The sequence below is a fragment of the Brassica oleracea genome, chromosome C4, assembly GCF_000695525.1.
Source record: "Brassica oleracea var. oleracea cultivar TO1000 chromosome C4, BOL, whole genome shotgun sequence".
Lineage (NCBI taxonomy): Eukaryota > Viridiplantae > Streptophyta > Magnoliopsida > Brassicales > Brassicaceae > Brassica > Brassica oleracea.
In genome coordinates this window covers 18,974,585-18,991,724 of record NC_027751.1, presented here as the reverse complement: position 1 = coordinate 18,991,724, position 17,140 = coordinate 18,974,585, and the positions used below count along the sequence as shown (strand labels likewise).

Genomic DNA, 17,140 nt, shown 5'->3' with positions numbered 1-17,140 from the left:
CTTTAATTAGTCCATATAGATTTTTTTTTTGGATGTTCTAGATTTTTTTTTGACCACTTGGTCTATAAGAGATTTTTGTCGTCCGAGAGAGAGAGAGAGAGAAGAGATGGAGATGGTCGAGAGAGGAGAAGATGCGACGGCCGGTACTATCCTTTCTCACCCCCTTGATTGAACCTCGTTACGGGTCTGATAGAGATGCGTCGGAGAAGACATGGGAAGAGGCTCGTCGGTTCCGTCGCACTCCCTTCGATTGAGTCGCAGTCTTTCACCACCACCACGGTCACTTCTCTATTTGCTTGTCTATCTCTCTCTCTCTCTCTCTCTCTCTCTCTGTGTTTTGAATCTGTTTTTTTTTTGTTCATGGGCAGAGCTTGTGGTCGTGAGCAGAGGAGACAATATATATGGTGGTATGCAGGAGTGGAATTAATTACATACATGAATCTGTTTATATTCTTGTGTTAACTTGTTCTGGTAACCATAGTTTTAGATTTTGTTGGTATTTTCTGTTTTTATGTTCATCTGATTGGAGCTCTGATAAATTGCAAATTTTGATGATTCAGGTGGTGGGAGTTTGAAGCGTCAATGGAATTGGAGTCGAGAAATATAGAAGATAAGAGATGGAGTTGGTTCAGAGGCAAGGGAAGAGATACAGATAAGAAGTTTGATGGTGGTGGAAGAGTAGAGATTGATGCGGTTGACGGCGGCGAAGAGTTGGTGCAGAGATAGGATTTTTGTTTTAGGTTAAGCTGGTTTAGTTTTTTTTCTTAATTTCTAAACCGGGTTTATGTGTAAACTTTAGGTTAATTATGGTTTGGTTTAATGTTTTTAATTTGTTTATGGTTTAATGTATTCTGTAATTATTTGCATACTGATTTTAATCAATAAAATTTAATTTTTATTTATGAATTAATTTTAAATTTTATTTTTAATTAATTAAATTTTAATAAATTTATTTAATATTTTTTAATTATTTTATTTTTGATTATAGCATTATATCTATGCTATTATAAATTATGTTATGGCATATGAAAAATGCTATAGAAAACCATATAATAGCAAAATTATGGTGCTATAAAAATGTTTTAATATAACAAAACTTAAACGCTACAATATCTCTATTTATTATAGTACACGAAAATACGCTACGATAAATGTGGGGGTCTATTATAGCTGTGGCTGCCAGAATGTTTGCAAAAACGTTACGAAAGTCCTATAATAGCGTTTTTCGGGTGCTACCAATACCGATATTTCTTGTAGTGATCAGTAATGGTAAGCATTAACAAATGCTCTTATTAGTGCTCACAAAATAAAGTAATAGAAAAAAAAAAGAACATGTTTTGTGAGAGAACATCATTGAGAGCACTTTCTACGCATGTCATAGTATAAGTGGTTATATCAATATTATGATACACGTGTCATGCTATTAAAAATCTCTTGTAATTGTATAAAACCTATATTCCATAATTCTCATCAATGAATATCCAACAAATCATACCGTTCAAATGCAAAAGGACGTAGAAAAACTCAAATTTTCATGAAGAAAGATGATCAACACTAGCACAACTTCCAAAGAATGTACTAAAGTGAAGGTTAAAAAAAAGAAAATGATCACAAGTTCATACACTAGCACAAGTGATAAAACATTATTGCATTGAAGATAGAAACAGTAAGCACTCATCAGAGAATATCCAAAGTAAACATAGTGAAGAAAAGCGTGACTAGAAGAAAAATGTAGAAGAAGATGATGATGGATCTTTCGAGAGGTTCTGTGAGTTTTCTACCTCAACATGTTGGCATCTATCTCCAAGGAAGAAAAATCAATTCATTGCTCAATGTGAGCCTGAAAAGTAAACACATGCACATACGCATTAATAAATAGAAAAATAATTCTTGAAATCTCCTAGTGGATAAACAGTAGCTTACGTACTAATGAGGGGGGATCCATTCAAGAGTTGTCACCATTCACACGGTTCACTATAGTTGTACAGCAAAACATTCATCATATCTAAATACAAGTATGAATCATAAAGCACGGAAGGAGAAGGAAATGAGGTTATACCATATCGGGTAATGGAATTGCTCTCAAACATGGGACCATCAAAAGTATCAAAGACGGGAACCAAGCAGGATGACAAACTCTGATCAACTTATATCAAAAGTGACTAACGTTCTTTAACAAAGAAAAAGAGATTCCAAACCTCTCTGATGGGATTCAACTTGAGAAACTCAGGGGATTTGTTTGTGACGCCCATCTGAAAGTTGGAAGCCTCCTCGATCATCACATCAGCATATTCTGCCACAATGAGTGCCTTATCGGCTTCTTTGTTACCTTTGTAAGTGTTTAAAACCTATATTCCACAATAGTCATCAATGAATATTCAACAAATCAGATTTCAAACGCAAAAGGATGTACAAAAACTCAAATTTTCACCAAGAAAGATGATCGGACACTAGCACAACTTCCAAAGAATGTACCAAAGTGAAGGTCAAAAGGAAAGATGATCACAAGTTCATACACTAGCACCAACGGTTAACAGTGAGAAATAACACATTATCGCATTGAAGATAGAAACATCAAGTACTCACAAGAGAATATCCAAAGTAAACGCAGTGAGGAAAATCATGACTAGAAGCAAAATGTAGAAGAAAATGACGATGGATCTTACGAGAGGTTCTACTAGTTTTCCGTGTGAGAGACAGGAAACACTCTATCAGAGTGTGCGAACCATGTAAATTAGGGCTCTAAAAGGATCGGATTTGGTATGTTGAGAATATTTTCCATTACGATTGGTTCTCTCTTTTTGACATGATTGGTTCTCTATTCGGGTTTTGTTCTATTTTTCTTTATCTATCATGGTTTGTTTTTGAAAAAGATGCTTCAAAAATATCATTTTCAAAAATATATTTAATACAAAATAGCAGCATAAGTTTCATAGCTTTGTTCATCACAAGAGTTGCATGCATCTCATAAAGCAAGAGTACAAAAAGCAATTAAAGATACCTTTGATCACAACCTCACGGATGTTGGAATTGATGTTTGAGTAAAGCCTCTTCCACTCATCGAGAACCATTGGGCTTGGGGGTAGAAAATCAATAGGATACTTGGCTTTGGGCTTTGGTGCTTCTACCTCCTCATCAAGCTTTGTTGCTTTTTCCTCCTTAGCAAGCTTTGGTTCTTCTGCTGGAGGTGCAGCCTTCTTTGGCTCTTCCTTGGGCTTTGTAGGCTGTGCAGCTTCCTGAGATAGAATTCGAGGGACAACTTCAGTCTGTTTGGCATCACCAATCACTTTCTCGAAGTTTGGTAGGTTGACCATTATCCAGAAGTATCAAGATGCAGATGGTTACAATATCTGTGAGTGTAATAGACTGTCCAACAAGGTAAGTGTCGGAGGCGAGATGTGTGTTCAGAGCATCAAGTCCTCTCTTCAACCCAGAAATAGCCGCTTCCTCAGCCTTCACTCATATAAACCATTCATAAGATAAGATGAAGCAGACTAAGATATAATTAGAGTGAAAGTAGTAGCATGCTTAAAAAACACATATAAGCGCTAAAATCTAGAGAAAACTTACTGGAGCAGAGAAAGCAACGTATCCCATCCTTGGAGTGAACCACCTCAACATGTTAGCATCTATCTCCAGGGAGGTAAAATCAATCCATTGCTCAATGTGATCCTGAAAAGTAAACACATGCACATACAGATTAATGAACAGATAAAAAAATCTTGAAATCGCCTAGTGGATAAACATGAGCTTACATAATCAATGATGAAGGATCCATTCAAAGAGTTATCACCATTCACATGGCACACTGTAGTTGTACATCAAAACATTCATCATATCTAAATACAAGTAATTAATCATAAAGCACAGAAAGAAAATGAAAGGAGGTTGTACCATATTGGGTAATTGCATTGCTTAAAATATACATATAAGCGCTAAAAAGTAGTGAGGAAAAGCGTGACTAGAAGCAAAATGTAGAAGAAGATGACGATGGATCTTACGAGAGGTTCTGCGAGTTTTCCGTGAGAGAGACATGAAACACTCTATAAGAGTCTGCGAGCCATGTACATTAGGGATCTTGAATAATCGGATTTGGTCTGTTGAGAATATTCTACGTTACGATTGGTTCTCTTTTTTTAGATGATTGGTTCGCTATTTGGGTTTTGTTCTGGTTTTCTTCATCTATAATGGGGTTTTTTAATACTTCAAAAGTATCATTTTCAAAAATACATTTAAAGAGTTGTCACCATTCAAAGAGTTGTTACCATTCACACGGCTCAGTGTAGTTGATTATCTAATATCTAGACCTAAGATTTCAACTCTCGTTTGTTAATCCTAAGATAGTGTCGATCGACGCACCTTTCAAAACATCGATCAACACAGTTATTGGAGTGTCGATCGATGTTTCTTCTAGCAAGCTTTAGTGAATAGGTTTGATGTGTTCTCTAACCACTTAGACCAGATTTCATGTGCGCCTAGCTAGTCAGATCATCCTACTTTCATTCAGGCAACAGACCATGCTCTCACTTGTGCCCATCAATCCAAGATCTAAGTTTAGGGTTATCAATCCTAAGCTTAGCAGTAAGAAAAACTAGATGAAGAACTAATTAAATCACCATAGCAACAATAAAAATTTAGAAAACCATAATTCAACCCTTGAAGAACCCTAAATCTAACAAAATAACTACTCGAACATATTCATAAGAAGCATTATGATAGTCTGAATAATACTCCAATAAAATAAATCAAAAGACAAAATAGAGTAAAGAAACAAAGCGAGTTCAATATCTTCCCTCTCTCAAAGTGTTAAGATAGATCTCTTCCTCCAATCCCAAGCTCTCTCTCTAGAACAGTATGAAGCATAACCGTCAACAATGACTTAGAAATAGTAAAATAAGGTTTTTAGTCCTGAAGGGAAATTCTGGTAATTTGTGGTGATTATTGGGCCTAAGTCAGTCAGTAAATAGATTTGTCCCGTCTTCTGGGATTACCGTCAATCGACACCAATGATGTGACATCGATCGATATTCCTTCATATATTCGACCGCTTTGTCTCGCGAGGCAGATGTACCACTCTCTAGTAAAACGAGCATAATTTATGCTATAGGATGCTCATTAACCTCAAACAGTTGGCTTTGGAAAGCTAAGTAAAATATCTATCTTTTGTAATATAATGGGCTCAAACACCGTGGGAATGCCTACTTTCATTCAGACAACTAACCAAACTCTCACTTGCGCCCATCAATCCAAGATCTAAGTTTAGGGTTATCAATCCTTAGCTTAGCAGTAAGAACAACTAGACGAAGAAATAATTAAATCACCATAACAACAATAAAAATTTAGAAAACCATAATTCAACCTTTCAAGAACCCTAAATCTAACAAAAGAACTACTCGAACATATTCATAAGAAGCATTATGATAGTCTGAATAATACTGCAATAGAATAAATCAAAAGACAAAATAGAATAAAGAAACAAAGTGAGTTCAAGATCTTCCCTCTCTCAAGGTGTTAAGATAGATCTCTTCCTCCAATCCTAAGCTCTCTCTCTAGAATAATATGAAGCATAACCGTCAACAATGACTTTGAAAACAGTAAAATAAGGTTTTTAGTCGTGCAGAGAAATTATGGTAATTTGTGGTGATTTCTGGGCCTAAGTTAGTCATTAAATAGATTTGGCCCGTCTTCTAGGATCACCGTCGATCGACACCGATGATGTGTCATCGATCGATATTCTTTCATATATTCGACCGCTTTGTCTCGCGAGGTAGATGTACCACTCTCTAGTAAAACGAACAAAACTTATGCTAGAGGATGCTGATTAACCTCAAACCGGTGGCATTGGAAAGCTAAGTAAAATATTTATCTTTTGTAATACGATGGGCTAAATCACACCGTGGGAAGGTCTTCATCCATAGATAAACATATGATCCGTATGTGTAGTTCTGCACCTCAAAAGACTCCAAAATCACCAAAGTTCTCCAAAACGTACATGAACCTGAAAAAACTCTAAAAAAAAAATACTCCAAACCCATGTATTTTTTTTTTGTCAGCAACAAACAGACTCATATAGACTCTGTAAACCAAACTGGTAGCTCCGCATCCATATGGACCACAAAGGAGGGTTGCTTTCTTGCACTGCGTGCTAAACTGTCTGCCCTTAAATTATGCGTCCTTGGTATATGGATAAGCTCTGAGCTGTGGAAACTGCTTTGTAGGACCTTGATGTCTTCCAGATAACTTGCAAATGGAGGTCATTCTTCATGTTCAGAAGCCATCTTCACCAATTGAGAACAATCCGTCGCAAAAGTAACCTAAACTGTCTTAAATTCCTCATACATTCAATCCCCCAAATAAGTGCCTCTATCTCCGAATGAATGGGTGATTGACTCACTCTAGTGTTCCCCGCTCCCATCAAACTATCAAAACCTTCCAAAGTACTGTAGCACCCTTGTCCCGAGTATCTATCATTTTCTTTCCATGATCCATCTGTACTCCAAACCCATGTAATATACTCTAAATAAGTCATATACCATGGTCTAAAAAAATGGTAAAATCCATGGTATATCAACTCCCCCAAATTTATCATTTTGCTTGTCCTCAAGCAAAACAAAAATAAACCTGTGAAAGAAGTTTGAAAACAGCAGGAACTCACACAATTTTAAACTTACTACCATCACCTCTGCAATGTTGCAAGCCACATCAGATTAGTGCCAACTTTAGAGGCACTTCATGTACTAGACCTTAGCTTAGCAACCAAACCATCTAGCCCACTGCTTAGCTGATTCCACCTGACATACCCTTCTGCTGACCTCATTTATGCATATAAATGTGTAGGCTAAATCTTGGGAGTATCGATCAAGGGACACATGGACTCTTACCCCATCAGGTATCTGAGTTAGTGTGATTTAATACAATGGGCTAGATGGTTTGGTTGCTAATCTAAGGTTAATTTGAGCATATCAAAAACAGCCAAAAGAGACTATTGGAGACTAATATAGATGGACCGGTTTATTTTGTTGGTTCATTGTATTTAATTGTGAATTTGTTTAGTTTGGTTTAGTAGAATACATGTATATATGATTGTAAAGCTGACCGTTAACACTAAATGAAAATATCTTCATTTTCATAACAAATTCTCTCTTTTCAATCCTCTTAATCTTTGATCGTAATATGAATTTAACACTTATTATGAAGAAGAAGACGAATGTTAGGGATGTTGTCCCTAATAACAACGAAAAAGACAAAAAATGAAGATGAAAATGGATGAAGATTGGGATTTCGTCGGAAAGGGAGAAGTGAGAACGAGAAAGAGAAAAACTCACTACGTAAGATAGATTAGGGTAATTCGATTGCGTCTGGGTTAAATGCTGGGTTAGATAGGTTAGACACAGTAAATACATCAAATCATTAAGGGTGTTTTCGTATTTAGCCGCTTTTTGTAATTAAACAGAAAAATATGATTTATTAGAAGAGGGATATATTAGAATTTTTCTGAGAGGTTGCAGGGGTATATTATCTGAGAGGTTGCAGGGGTATATTAGAATACAGTCCCTAGATAAAGAGAACGATTATGTTTTTTTTTTCTTCATTGAAAAAAAGAAAAGAAAATGACATGAAAAAAAAGAGTAACTATTTATACTAAAACGAAAATTTGGCCAAGTATTTTAGCCTCTAAAAAGACATTTTAGCTATCGTACTGATTTTTGGGTTCGCGTTTAATGAAAATTTTTCGTAGCGCGATTTTAATGATACGATAGAGTTGTGATCCGATTTTTACACTTTTAATAGCAGTTTGTGAATTCGTGCTACCGCGAACTGCTACCAATACCCATATTTCTTGTAGTGGATGCTCTTATGTTATTTTGTAACAGAATTACATACCTATACATAGAGCATCAGCCGTGTTTATATTTGAAGACGGTCACTTACTACATATATAAATAAAAAAAGGAATAATAGGTAATAAGAATGGAAAAAGAAGAGAATCAAGTCTTTCTTGTGGAGACAACAAGATTTAGAGAAACTAGCTGCTGTTGTCAATTTTCCATTGCCACAGTTCTACTTTTCACTCACTTAGTATTGCTTTTCACCATGAACATAAACAAGAATCATCTAATTAATATTTTGCTTGTGTTTGACCCGTGCCAACATTTAATTATAAACTAGGCCAGAGTTATCATTAATCATCTAATGATAATTTGTAAATAGATCACTGTAAATCATTTGTAAATATAATGAAAACATTTAAAAATATTTTAATAAGCTCCAAAAGCGAGGTGGAAGCGTGTGGTCTTGATATAAAAAATATTTATGATATAAAAAATATTTATGATATAAATTATATTAATTAATGATATGTTTTCTCTCGAGTACATTTGTACGTAGCACTTTAAGAGTTAATCAAGATCAGGTTTGAAAACTTCTATCATCGAGAAAGAAGGTAAGCTACAAAAAAAAACAAATATATTGTTTTCTAAACCATAAGGTAGTTTTAATTGAATTTACGTTTATATCCTTTTTTTTAAACATTTGAATGTTTTAAATTAAAAAATTTGATTAAGATGATAAAACTTTACTTGAGTTGATAACTTTTGAATGTAATGTTATATTTTAAATTATAAAATTTTAGACTGGCCTTCAACAAGAATTCTTTTCCAATTTGTGATTTTATTAGTTCATACATTTTATAGTGATTTGTGCATTTTCAAAAATGATAAACCACAATGATAAATTAAAATAAATAAAATACTAAATACAAATAAAATAACCATAAAAATGATAATAAACAAACTATACCAAGTTAAAATGAAAGTAGAATTTTATAGATAAATATTATAGAAAATTTAAATATTTTTCAATTTAAACACATTGAAACATCACAAGTGAATAACTCATAAAATAACAGCTTTAGCTAAAATAATATAAAATAAAAATAACAAAATAAAAATAAATATTGATATCCTTAAAAATGGATAAAAACACTTCTCGGAAAAGTAATTTTCGTAAAGAAACCTTTGCGGAAATATTTTCACGATGAAATTCTTAAAAAGCTTCAATCGAGCCACCAAACACCAATTGTCTGCGAACATCAGACAAGTATCCAAACCGATCAACACATAGCGACCGAACCGAGCACAAACCAGGTCGCAACGCTGCGACCTGGTCTGTGCGTGGACGGTCGCATCGTTGCGACACATAGCGACCGAACCGAGCACAAACCAGGTCGAAACGTTGCGACCGGTCCACACGGATCAGTTCGCAACGTTGCGACCGGACCACACGGATCAGATTGTCTGCGAACATCAGACAAGTATCCAAACCGATCAACACATAGCGACCGAACCGAGCACAAACCAGGTCGCAACGTTGTAACCGGTCCACACACGGACCAGATCGCAACATAGCGACCGGTCCCGAGCCAGGCCAGGTCGGACGTTGTGACCGGTCTATGCACGGACCTGGTCATGATTAAATGACTAGACTGTCCCGAACATCAATCAATGAGTAAGATCACCACGACATGAATCCGTGCATTCTCGTCTAAATTCCTTAATACTATCTTCTACAGGCCACGACAATACCATCTCTCACTCCCATCGATTGGAGTTATCACTTAAACTTTGCGATAAGAATTACAGAAAGTTTATTTTTATCGATAAAAATCGTGATAAACGTTTCGAGTCAAAAGACGGTAAAAAAAGGTCTAAAACGTGATTAGAAACCCACTTACGATTTTTTTAAGAAAAAGCCCATAGATACTATGGCGGTTTATACTTAGTCCACAAGAAAAGATAAATGTCAAGTTTCCGCAGATAAATGTTAAGTTTCCGCAGATAATCATGAAGATCGAGAAAAATGGAATATCTTCATTTTCGAGTTATGACGGCTTAAGGGTAGAAGAGGAAAGCTCAAATCGGCATTGGAGGGAGTATATAAGGAATCCTAGGCGAGAGGCACAAAAAAGAACTTTTCCAGAGAAAACTTAGCACTTAGAGCAATTAGGCAACTTTCCGTTTTTGTTATTTCGAGCTGCGACTCCACTAGGTTCTGCAGTCTTAGGTTTTTAGAACTAGGGAACTCGCCGACAGCTTTTGTAGCCGAGGCTCCTACCTTGTCGTAAACGCTCATCCGCAAATTCAGAATAAGACTTCTTTTTGCTCTCTTTTTACGATTTCTTATATTTTCATCGTTTTCATCTCGTATTCTGATTGCTTGGCGTATGGTTTAGCAGATATCTGGTACCTCTGGGAAATTAGGGTTTTCTTAACTTTCCTAATTTAACAGAAATCGACGATGTGAATTTCGGTTCCCACAGTTTGGCGCTAGAAGGAGGGGGGTTACGGATCAATCTAACTCTCAGCCGCAAAACGCTCAATCAGATATGACGAATGACAATGGAAACATCCTGCAGATTCCTCTCAACGGAGGAGGCAACACCAATCTCAACAGTCAAGCAGTGGATGTCTCCGCGGCCAACGCACCAGCCAACGCCGCAACGCTCGAGGAGGTTAAAAAGATGTTCGCCACCGATGAAGTCGGAAGAACAGGATAAGCTCGTGAACACCTTGACTAAACAGGTCAAAACCTTAACAACAAGGACTCGAGCAATCCGTCCCCGCGGAACCACAAAGATTTGCGGGAAAAGATTCGATTTCGCAACCCCTCTCGACAGGTCCGGTACTTTGCGAGAAAACCCTTCGGGGCAAGACCCTAGCAAGACTGCCTCTGTCGAGAATCAGGATTCTTAAAACCCTCCGTCTCCCGCAAAGGGAGTGGAGGATGATGAGTTCGAACGCATCAACTTGGATCCCAGCGACCATTCTGATGATTCAGAAGAAGACGCTGATGTGTATCCAAGGAGAACTCGGAGCCGAGCAGCTCGAGAAGACTCTCCGTTCAGCAAACCCATGACTGAGGAAGAAGAAAACGTCTTCTGGGTTGAACAGGAGAAGCTAGCTGAGGGGCAGGCTGCGATCACTCGCAGCAAACGCCGACAAGGTCGGAAAACTGCTGAAGAGAGTCCCGACATCCGCGACCTTCACGATTACATAAAAAAGACTGACGCAGAGGTAAGGGCAGTGAAGTCCCAGATCCATCACGCTATTAGCGCTGCCCCTGAAATCGACCGATTACTCGAGGAAGTCCGAAAAACGCCCTTCACAACTCGCATCACCGAAACTAAGGTCTCTGATCCTGGAAAGATCAAAGTGCCAATATACAATGGTACAACTGATCCCAAAGCGCATCTGCAAGCTTTCCAGACACGATGGGAAGGGATAGGCTCCGAGAAAGCGAGAAAGACGCAGGCTACTGCCGCCTCTTCGTCGAAAATTTGGAAGGAGCGGCTCTCGACTGGTTCTCTCGTCTTAGGCGAAACTCCATCGGAAGTTTCCGCCAGCTTACATCAGCGTTTCTCAAGCAATATTCTATGTTCATAGATAGAGAAACGTCTGACGTGGACCTCTGGAGCCTCTCCCAGGGAGAAGACCAGCCTCTCCCAGGGAGAAGACCAGCCTCTCCGCGATTTCATGAGCAGATTCAAGCTGGTCATGTCAAGGGTTAGCGGAATAAGCGACAAAGTGGCCATAGACGCGCTCAGAAAAATGATCCAAGGCGCTCTGCACAAGGCAACAGACTACATCATGATCGAGGAGGAGACGAAAGTTTTGTCACAAAAGCATAAGCCGAAGAAAGGCTCCTCAAAAGACGTAGACCAAAAGCCCAGAAAGAAGAACCCTCGTAACGACAAGTATGTCCATCACGAGGGAGAAGAACTCCAAGGGGCACATAACTATGCGATCAACCCCGAGCAGGGCAGAACTTCGGGGAACACGAGCACCCGCAACCCTGGGTATGACGAGAACACCTTTTGCGAGTTCCACCAGACCCGAGGACACTCAACCACCAACTGCAAAGTCTTGGGAGCGAGACTTGCCGCAAAACTGCTTGCCGGAGAACTCTCCGAGGTAACCAGCGTGAAAGATCTTGTCCGTGATTCCGACCGTCCTCCAAAGACTGATAAAAATCCGCCCGCGGAAAATTCTCCTCAAAGGAACCAGTCGGGAGATAAACGCAAAAGAAGACATGACGAAAAAGGAAACGACATCAATCGTCGCAGAGTAAACATGATTATCGAAGGATCACAGTACTACAACGATATGGTTTCAGCCATTAAAGCCTATCAGCGAAAAGCCGACTCAAGCGCCAACTGGCCTACCTGGTCTCCGCCCCGGGATGCTCGGAACAACTCGATAACTTTCGAGGAGGAAGAGGCCGGCGGAATCGATCAACCGCATTGTGATCCGCTCGTCATAGATCTCGTCATACTCTCAAAAGGATGAACATCAAACTCAGAGAAGTCGTACCAACGCAAAAACCGTTGACATGCTTCTCAGGGGAGATGTCAATGACTCTCGGATCGATCCAGCTGCCAGTCATGGCCAAGGATGTCACAAAGATCATCGACTTCGCGGTGGTCGACCATCCCGCCATCTATAACGTGATCATGGGAACTCGATGGATAAACACCATGAAAGCCGTCCCATCTACATATCACCTGGGCGTCAAATTCCCAACCCAAAAGGGAATCACAGCCATCTGGGGTTGTCAGAAGCAGTCGCGACTTTGCTTCCTCGCGGAACATAAGCTACGACTAGCTACGACTACCGCAATGACAAAACGCAAGCACACGAAGATAACCCAGCCTTCAGCTGAAAACACTTCGACGAAAGACGACTTAGCATCGTCTGCTGTAGCAACCAGCCCGGACATCAAAAACCAGTGTGACTCCGAGGCTAACGCTACTACCCAACCGGAGGAGAAAAACCCGAAAGAAGACGTCGACCCAGCCACAGTCTCTGCAGCAAAAGCGGTCGACGCAACCTTAACCGCCGAGTAAAAACACTTGCGGCACAAATAGAACTACGAGATGGCTTGATCCTCGAAAAGAGTACGTAGGCAACTCGTTGAAAGACGAGTTTAGCTATCCCCCTTTCTAAAAAAGGGGGGGGGGAGTGGGTACGTATACGTATAGTCGTATACTCCCACGTTTTAGATATTCGCCACTGTACTCGAGATTTAAAAAAAACTTTTGCATCAGTACTTTACGAAATCTTATGCTTTAACCAACAAACAGTCTCAGGACACACTTACAAAAGTTCTACAAACTTAGAAATTCTTATTCATGTAACAACCTACGATCCTATCCGTCCCAAAAACGCGAAACATTCGCAAACTCTACATCAAAGGAGTGATTGATTTTATTTGGGGAGGAGGCCAATCTATATACCAAGTAAAATCTTTTTACTTTTATACTCATATATATAAGTATATTACGGAAGTCCTAGATTACTACATGTGAAATCATGTTTGGTTAGTGGCACAACTGATCTATGAAATGGTTTCATATAATGCTTGATATTCGTTACCCCTGCCTATGATTTTACTTAAAGTATAATATCTTTAGAAGGTATATATATATGATGTTTTTAGCAAAAAAGAAGAAGAAGAAGAAGTATATATGATGTTCATGGTGTGAAAAATATCATCTCCACATGAACCAGTATGTGCAGCAAAAATACATCTATCTATATATATATAAAGTATTGTTTCCTCTCTCTTGGATGCGCCAGGTCATTAAGTGGAAAGAGGAAAACCTGCGTGTGTCCTTCTTTAACCGAGATTTACTTTGTTTGGTTTTACTTTCGATTCTCTTAATACATTTATTGGGCTATTTATTGGGCCATTTATTATCTTACTAAGTTTTATCGGAGTACAAATCCCAGCCCGATAGAGAAAACACAATATCTTCTTCGTGAAGGCTATTCCGAAAATTAGGGCTATCTTCGTCTTCAATCTCGGAAAATCTAAACCAACTATGGATTTTCAGGAGGCTGAGGGAGACGAATCGTCATGAAGAACCTCGATGTCAAGCTTTGATTGCGTTGTTTAGTCGTTCGTTCGTCTCCTACGAAACGTTACGAGAGCTATTGATTCATCCACTTTAACCAATTTGATAACTCCATCGGCGCAAATCAAGCACACTTTCTCATTCAATGCTACATATACCTCTTCTAGGCGGTGTATCTCAACCTATAAAAAATTAAGCCTTCTTCCCTATCATTCTCACCAGTGATAGCTCCAACAAATCATTTTCCCTTTAATGGCTACCATCTATTTTGCTGATTTGAAGGCTGGCCTCTGTTCTTCCACCGTGGGACTGCTCAGATTATGGGAAGCAAGAAATGTATATGTTCTTCCTAGATGCAAAGGTTATTCTGTTCGTAAAAATTATGATCATGGTCGTTTTAAACTATTCTAGCGTTTAAACTCTTAATTATCAAGCTTTTGTTTTCAGATATTTATTGAACCTCTTTTGATTGAGATATTTTGAAACTGTTTGTTGATTATGCTTTCTTTTTCAGATATTTATCAAGTTTCTTCTCAAGGCAGGTTCAATGTATTCGCTAAGCGGATTTGATGTGACTCGGTCAGAAACTCAGGATGTCAGACTCCTCTCTATCGATTAGATTCAGTGATTAAATCTCTTTCGATGAGTAACCAAACCGGTCTCCCTAATTGACCAATACTTTAAGAATATTATAGGTTCTGCAATCACAGTGAGATGCTTGGTTACTTTTACAAGCAAATTTCTTGGTAACTATTATATGATTACATACACATTTAAAACTACTTATCCTAAACCCAACCTAATGGCCTACTGTCCATAACTATAGGCTGGTTCACAATGACACGGGGAATACATCAGCAGCATCATTGCTGAGGGGCTATGCCAAGGTTGAACCTCTGACCGTAGCTGAGATTAATGAGTTTATCATCACTGGCCCATCTCTGGTCGTACATCTATATTTAATAGTTGAGAATATTGCATGTTTTGAGCTCTGTTTGTGATTCAAATAGTCTAAAAATATAGGAGATTAACTTTACCTTCATGGGGAAGGTCACCGGCATCACGATGAATAACGGTGGTGTTACGTCTCTTGCTTCAGGTGTACCAAGAAGCTTCAACGAATGTCTCAGCCTATACTTGATTGACCTGCAACAACTCTAATGATGTTGGTGTCCTCCCGTATTATGATATTTTAATTCAAATGCACTTCATGTCCACACACACAAAGATAAGACTTACTTTGATACACTTTATATATCGTTTATACTATTGCTGATGAGACTGCTGAAGGTCTATCTGTTGGTTTTGATAGGGAAATGACAAAATTACATCACATCAAAGCCTATGAAGCTGGTCATTTATTGGTAGGTAACTATTCTACACATCATCATTCATTGCTTTTCTCATATTATGTTCTAATACACTTTCAAGAAAACATAGGTTACTAGGCTGCAGATGGTGTGAATCCGGAGGAGACTCTGCTTCCCTTTTATCGTAGACATGGTTGGCAAGACGATGGAGATGATATGCTTGGAATGAACTTAGTCTCTGCTATGGTGGATGTTGGTGGTAGTACTCTTCAGGGAACGCCGACTACAGGAGTAGGTCCAAGTGGTCTTGATACTAAGAAGCCTCCAGTTCGAGCATCTTCCAAGATGGCCAAGAAAGCATGTGTGGCATAGGTGAAGATAATTAGAGTTCCGAGCGCAATATTTTCCTATTTGAATAATGCTAACGCATCAATGTTGCTTTGGGAGTTTTTCTACTTTCTTTTTATCCTTCTGGGTATGCTATGTTTTGTTCAGACAATCTATAAAAATACTGCTAAGATTAAATAAATTGGTATGTTTGTCACAAGTCGTTTAATCAATAAGTTTTAATTTGAATGCAGAACACTTAAATTCAGATTTAATGATAAGAGGGTGATGCAGCGCATCTTCGGTGGTTTGCTTAACCGGTTTCGTGCCTCAACCGGATAGCTTTGTTATTCTTTTGGTCGTTAGGAATCTAGTTTAAATTTGCATTATTTACCTTCTTTTGTTTTGGAGTAGATAACTCCTACGTAAGTCGGCTTTAGGTTAGGTTTTAGTTCGTTATAATAGCTTTCGACCCCTTGTGTAAAAACGACGCTTTTAATATTAATCAGAATAAATTTTACGTTCATATCTCTCTTTGACTTTCGGCTATTCTATTTGCAAATCAATGAAACTCAAAGCTTAGTTGAAGTTTGAGCATTCTCAAGACTAAACGAACCTCTTCTAACTCTTGTGCTGCGCCAGTTTTGGTATCAGAGCAAGAACGTTCCGGACAGATTTTCTTTCTCGGCATCCTACCTTCAGATCATTCAATGGCACCAAGACGTACGAATGCGGAACCAGTGAATGAGTGGGAAGAGTTGAGGAGGACTCTCGTAACGATGCATGAAAACATTCAAGTGACGATTCAGAACTCATTCCGTGAGTTTGCGGAGGCAGTTCATCATTGTGAACGTGATCACAATAGGAGGAGACAACCCTCCGAGGATGGATCAACTGAAGTGGAAGATAATCCTTTCGCATAAGAAGATCATCGTCGACACATGATTGACTTCCAGGACCGTGATCATGTTGATCGAAGATGGGAGATGGGTTTTAAGGTGGAACTCCCAGAGTTTCATGGAGGAGTACGCGGAGAGGAATTGTTGAATTGGCTCGTCGCTGTACAGGAAATTCTTGAATTTAAGCGTGTTCCCGAACAACGAAAGGTAGCCCTAGTTGCGACAAAATTCTGGGGCAAAGCAGCGTCCTGGTGGTTGAAATTAAAAACAACTCAAGCTCGGACTGGTAAGACTAACATCGATACGTGGGAGAATCTTGAGAAAGTGATGAGGAAATCATTCCTTCCTTACAATTTTGATAGGACGATGTTTACTCGTCTACAGAACATTCGCCAAGGTTCGATGTAACGGCCTTGGCCCGATGAACCTTATCAAATGCTTTACCCCAAACCTTTTCGTTCAAAAACTCTTATTAAAACTCAAATTGTCTTACATAAAACCAAACTCAACAAAACTGAAATGTCGAATAAAAACTTAAGAAAAAATGGTTGAAAGAAAGGAGTCATAAATGAAAGACTCGAGAAAACACTTGCACCATACGGACATCTACTCCCGCTCCCTCTCGGCCCTACCTGTAAAAAGAGGAGTGAGTACATAATACTCAGTGAGGGTAGGTTCTAGGAACCTACGAG

The 17,140-nt window shown here is 38.6% G+C and overlaps 2 protein-coding genes and 2 long non-coding RNA genes across 4 annotated transcripts in view; 2 read left to right on the top strand and 2 right to left on the bottom strand.

Annotated features, from left to right (window-relative positions):
* Positions 1 to 2,162: 2,162 nt before the first annotated feature.
* Positions 2,163 to 6,817, bottom strand: LOC106338307 (probable elongation factor 1-gamma 2). Its single transcript, XM_013777321.1, has 8 exons — positions 6,739 to 6,817; positions 6,340 to 6,489; positions 3,756 to 3,808; positions 3,571 to 3,672; positions 3,346 to 3,453; positions 3,002 to 3,236; positions 2,432 to 2,517; positions 2,163 to 2,348 (listed from the first exon to the last, which is right to left on the bottom strand). Exons 1-8 carry the CDS (start codon positions 6,815 to 6,817, stop codon positions 2,163 to 2,165), a joined length of 999 nt encoding a protein of 332 aa, XP_013632775.1.
* A 3,567-nt stretch (positions 6,818 to 10,384) lies between these two features.
* On the top strand, positions 10,385 to 12,344 carry LOC106338306. Its single transcript, XM_013777320.1, has 3 exons — positions 10,385 to 10,510; positions 10,773 to 11,390; positions 11,442 to 12,344. The coding sequence occupies exons 1-3, from the start codon at positions 10,385 to 10,387 to the stop codon at positions 12,342 to 12,344; spliced, it is 1,647 nt and encodes a 548-aa protein (XP_013632774.1).
* Positions 12,345 to 13,852: 1,508 nt separating this feature from the next.
* On the top strand, positions 13,853 to 15,731 carry LOC106340948. Its single transcript, XR_001269543.1, has 6 exons — positions 13,853 to 14,273; positions 14,427 to 14,507; positions 14,608 to 14,658; positions 14,739 to 14,799; positions 15,012 to 15,276; positions 15,353 to 15,731. It is a non-coding gene; the product is annotated as an uncharacterized LOC106340948 (long non-coding RNA).
* Positions 15,732 to 17,006: 1,275 nt separating this feature from the next.
* Positions 17,007 to 17,140, bottom strand: part of LOC106340702 — a 1,025-nt gene continuing 891 nt past the window's right edge. The window contains exon 3 of the long non-coding RNA XR_001269490.1: positions 17,007 to 17,080. This is a non-coding gene — a long non-coding RNA (uncharacterized LOC106340702). The remainder of the gene's footprint in view (positions 17,081 to 17,140) is intronic.

Excerpts from the sequence above, each read along its gene's own strand:
- LOC106338307 (XM_013777321.1), bottom strand. The coding sequence starts at position 6,817 with ATGAGGTCAGCAGAAGGGTATGTCAGGTGGAATCAGCTAAGCAGTGGG. Across the intron at positions 6,490-6,738 it reads GGTTGCTAAGCTAAGGTCTA|ATGGATCATGGAAAGAAAAT; the intron begins GTACATGAAGTG and ends TTTGGAGTACAG. Across the intron at positions 3,237-3,345 it reads CTATTACACTCACAGATATT|GAAGCTGCACAGCCTACAAA; the intron begins GTAACCATCTGC and ends ATTCTATCTCAG.
- LOC106338306 (XM_013777320.1), top strand. The coding sequence starts at position 10,385 with ATGACGAATGACAATGGAAACATCCTGCAGATTCCTCTCAACGGAGGA. Across the intron at positions 10,511-10,772 it reads ACGCCGCAACGCTCGAGGAG|GGAGTGGAGGATGATGAGTT; the intron begins GTTAAAAAGATG and ends TCTCCCGCAAAG. Across the intron at positions 11,391-11,441 it reads TAGGCGAAACTCCATCGGAA|ATAGAGAAACGTCTGACGTG; the intron begins GTTTCCGCCAGC and ends CTATGTTCATAG.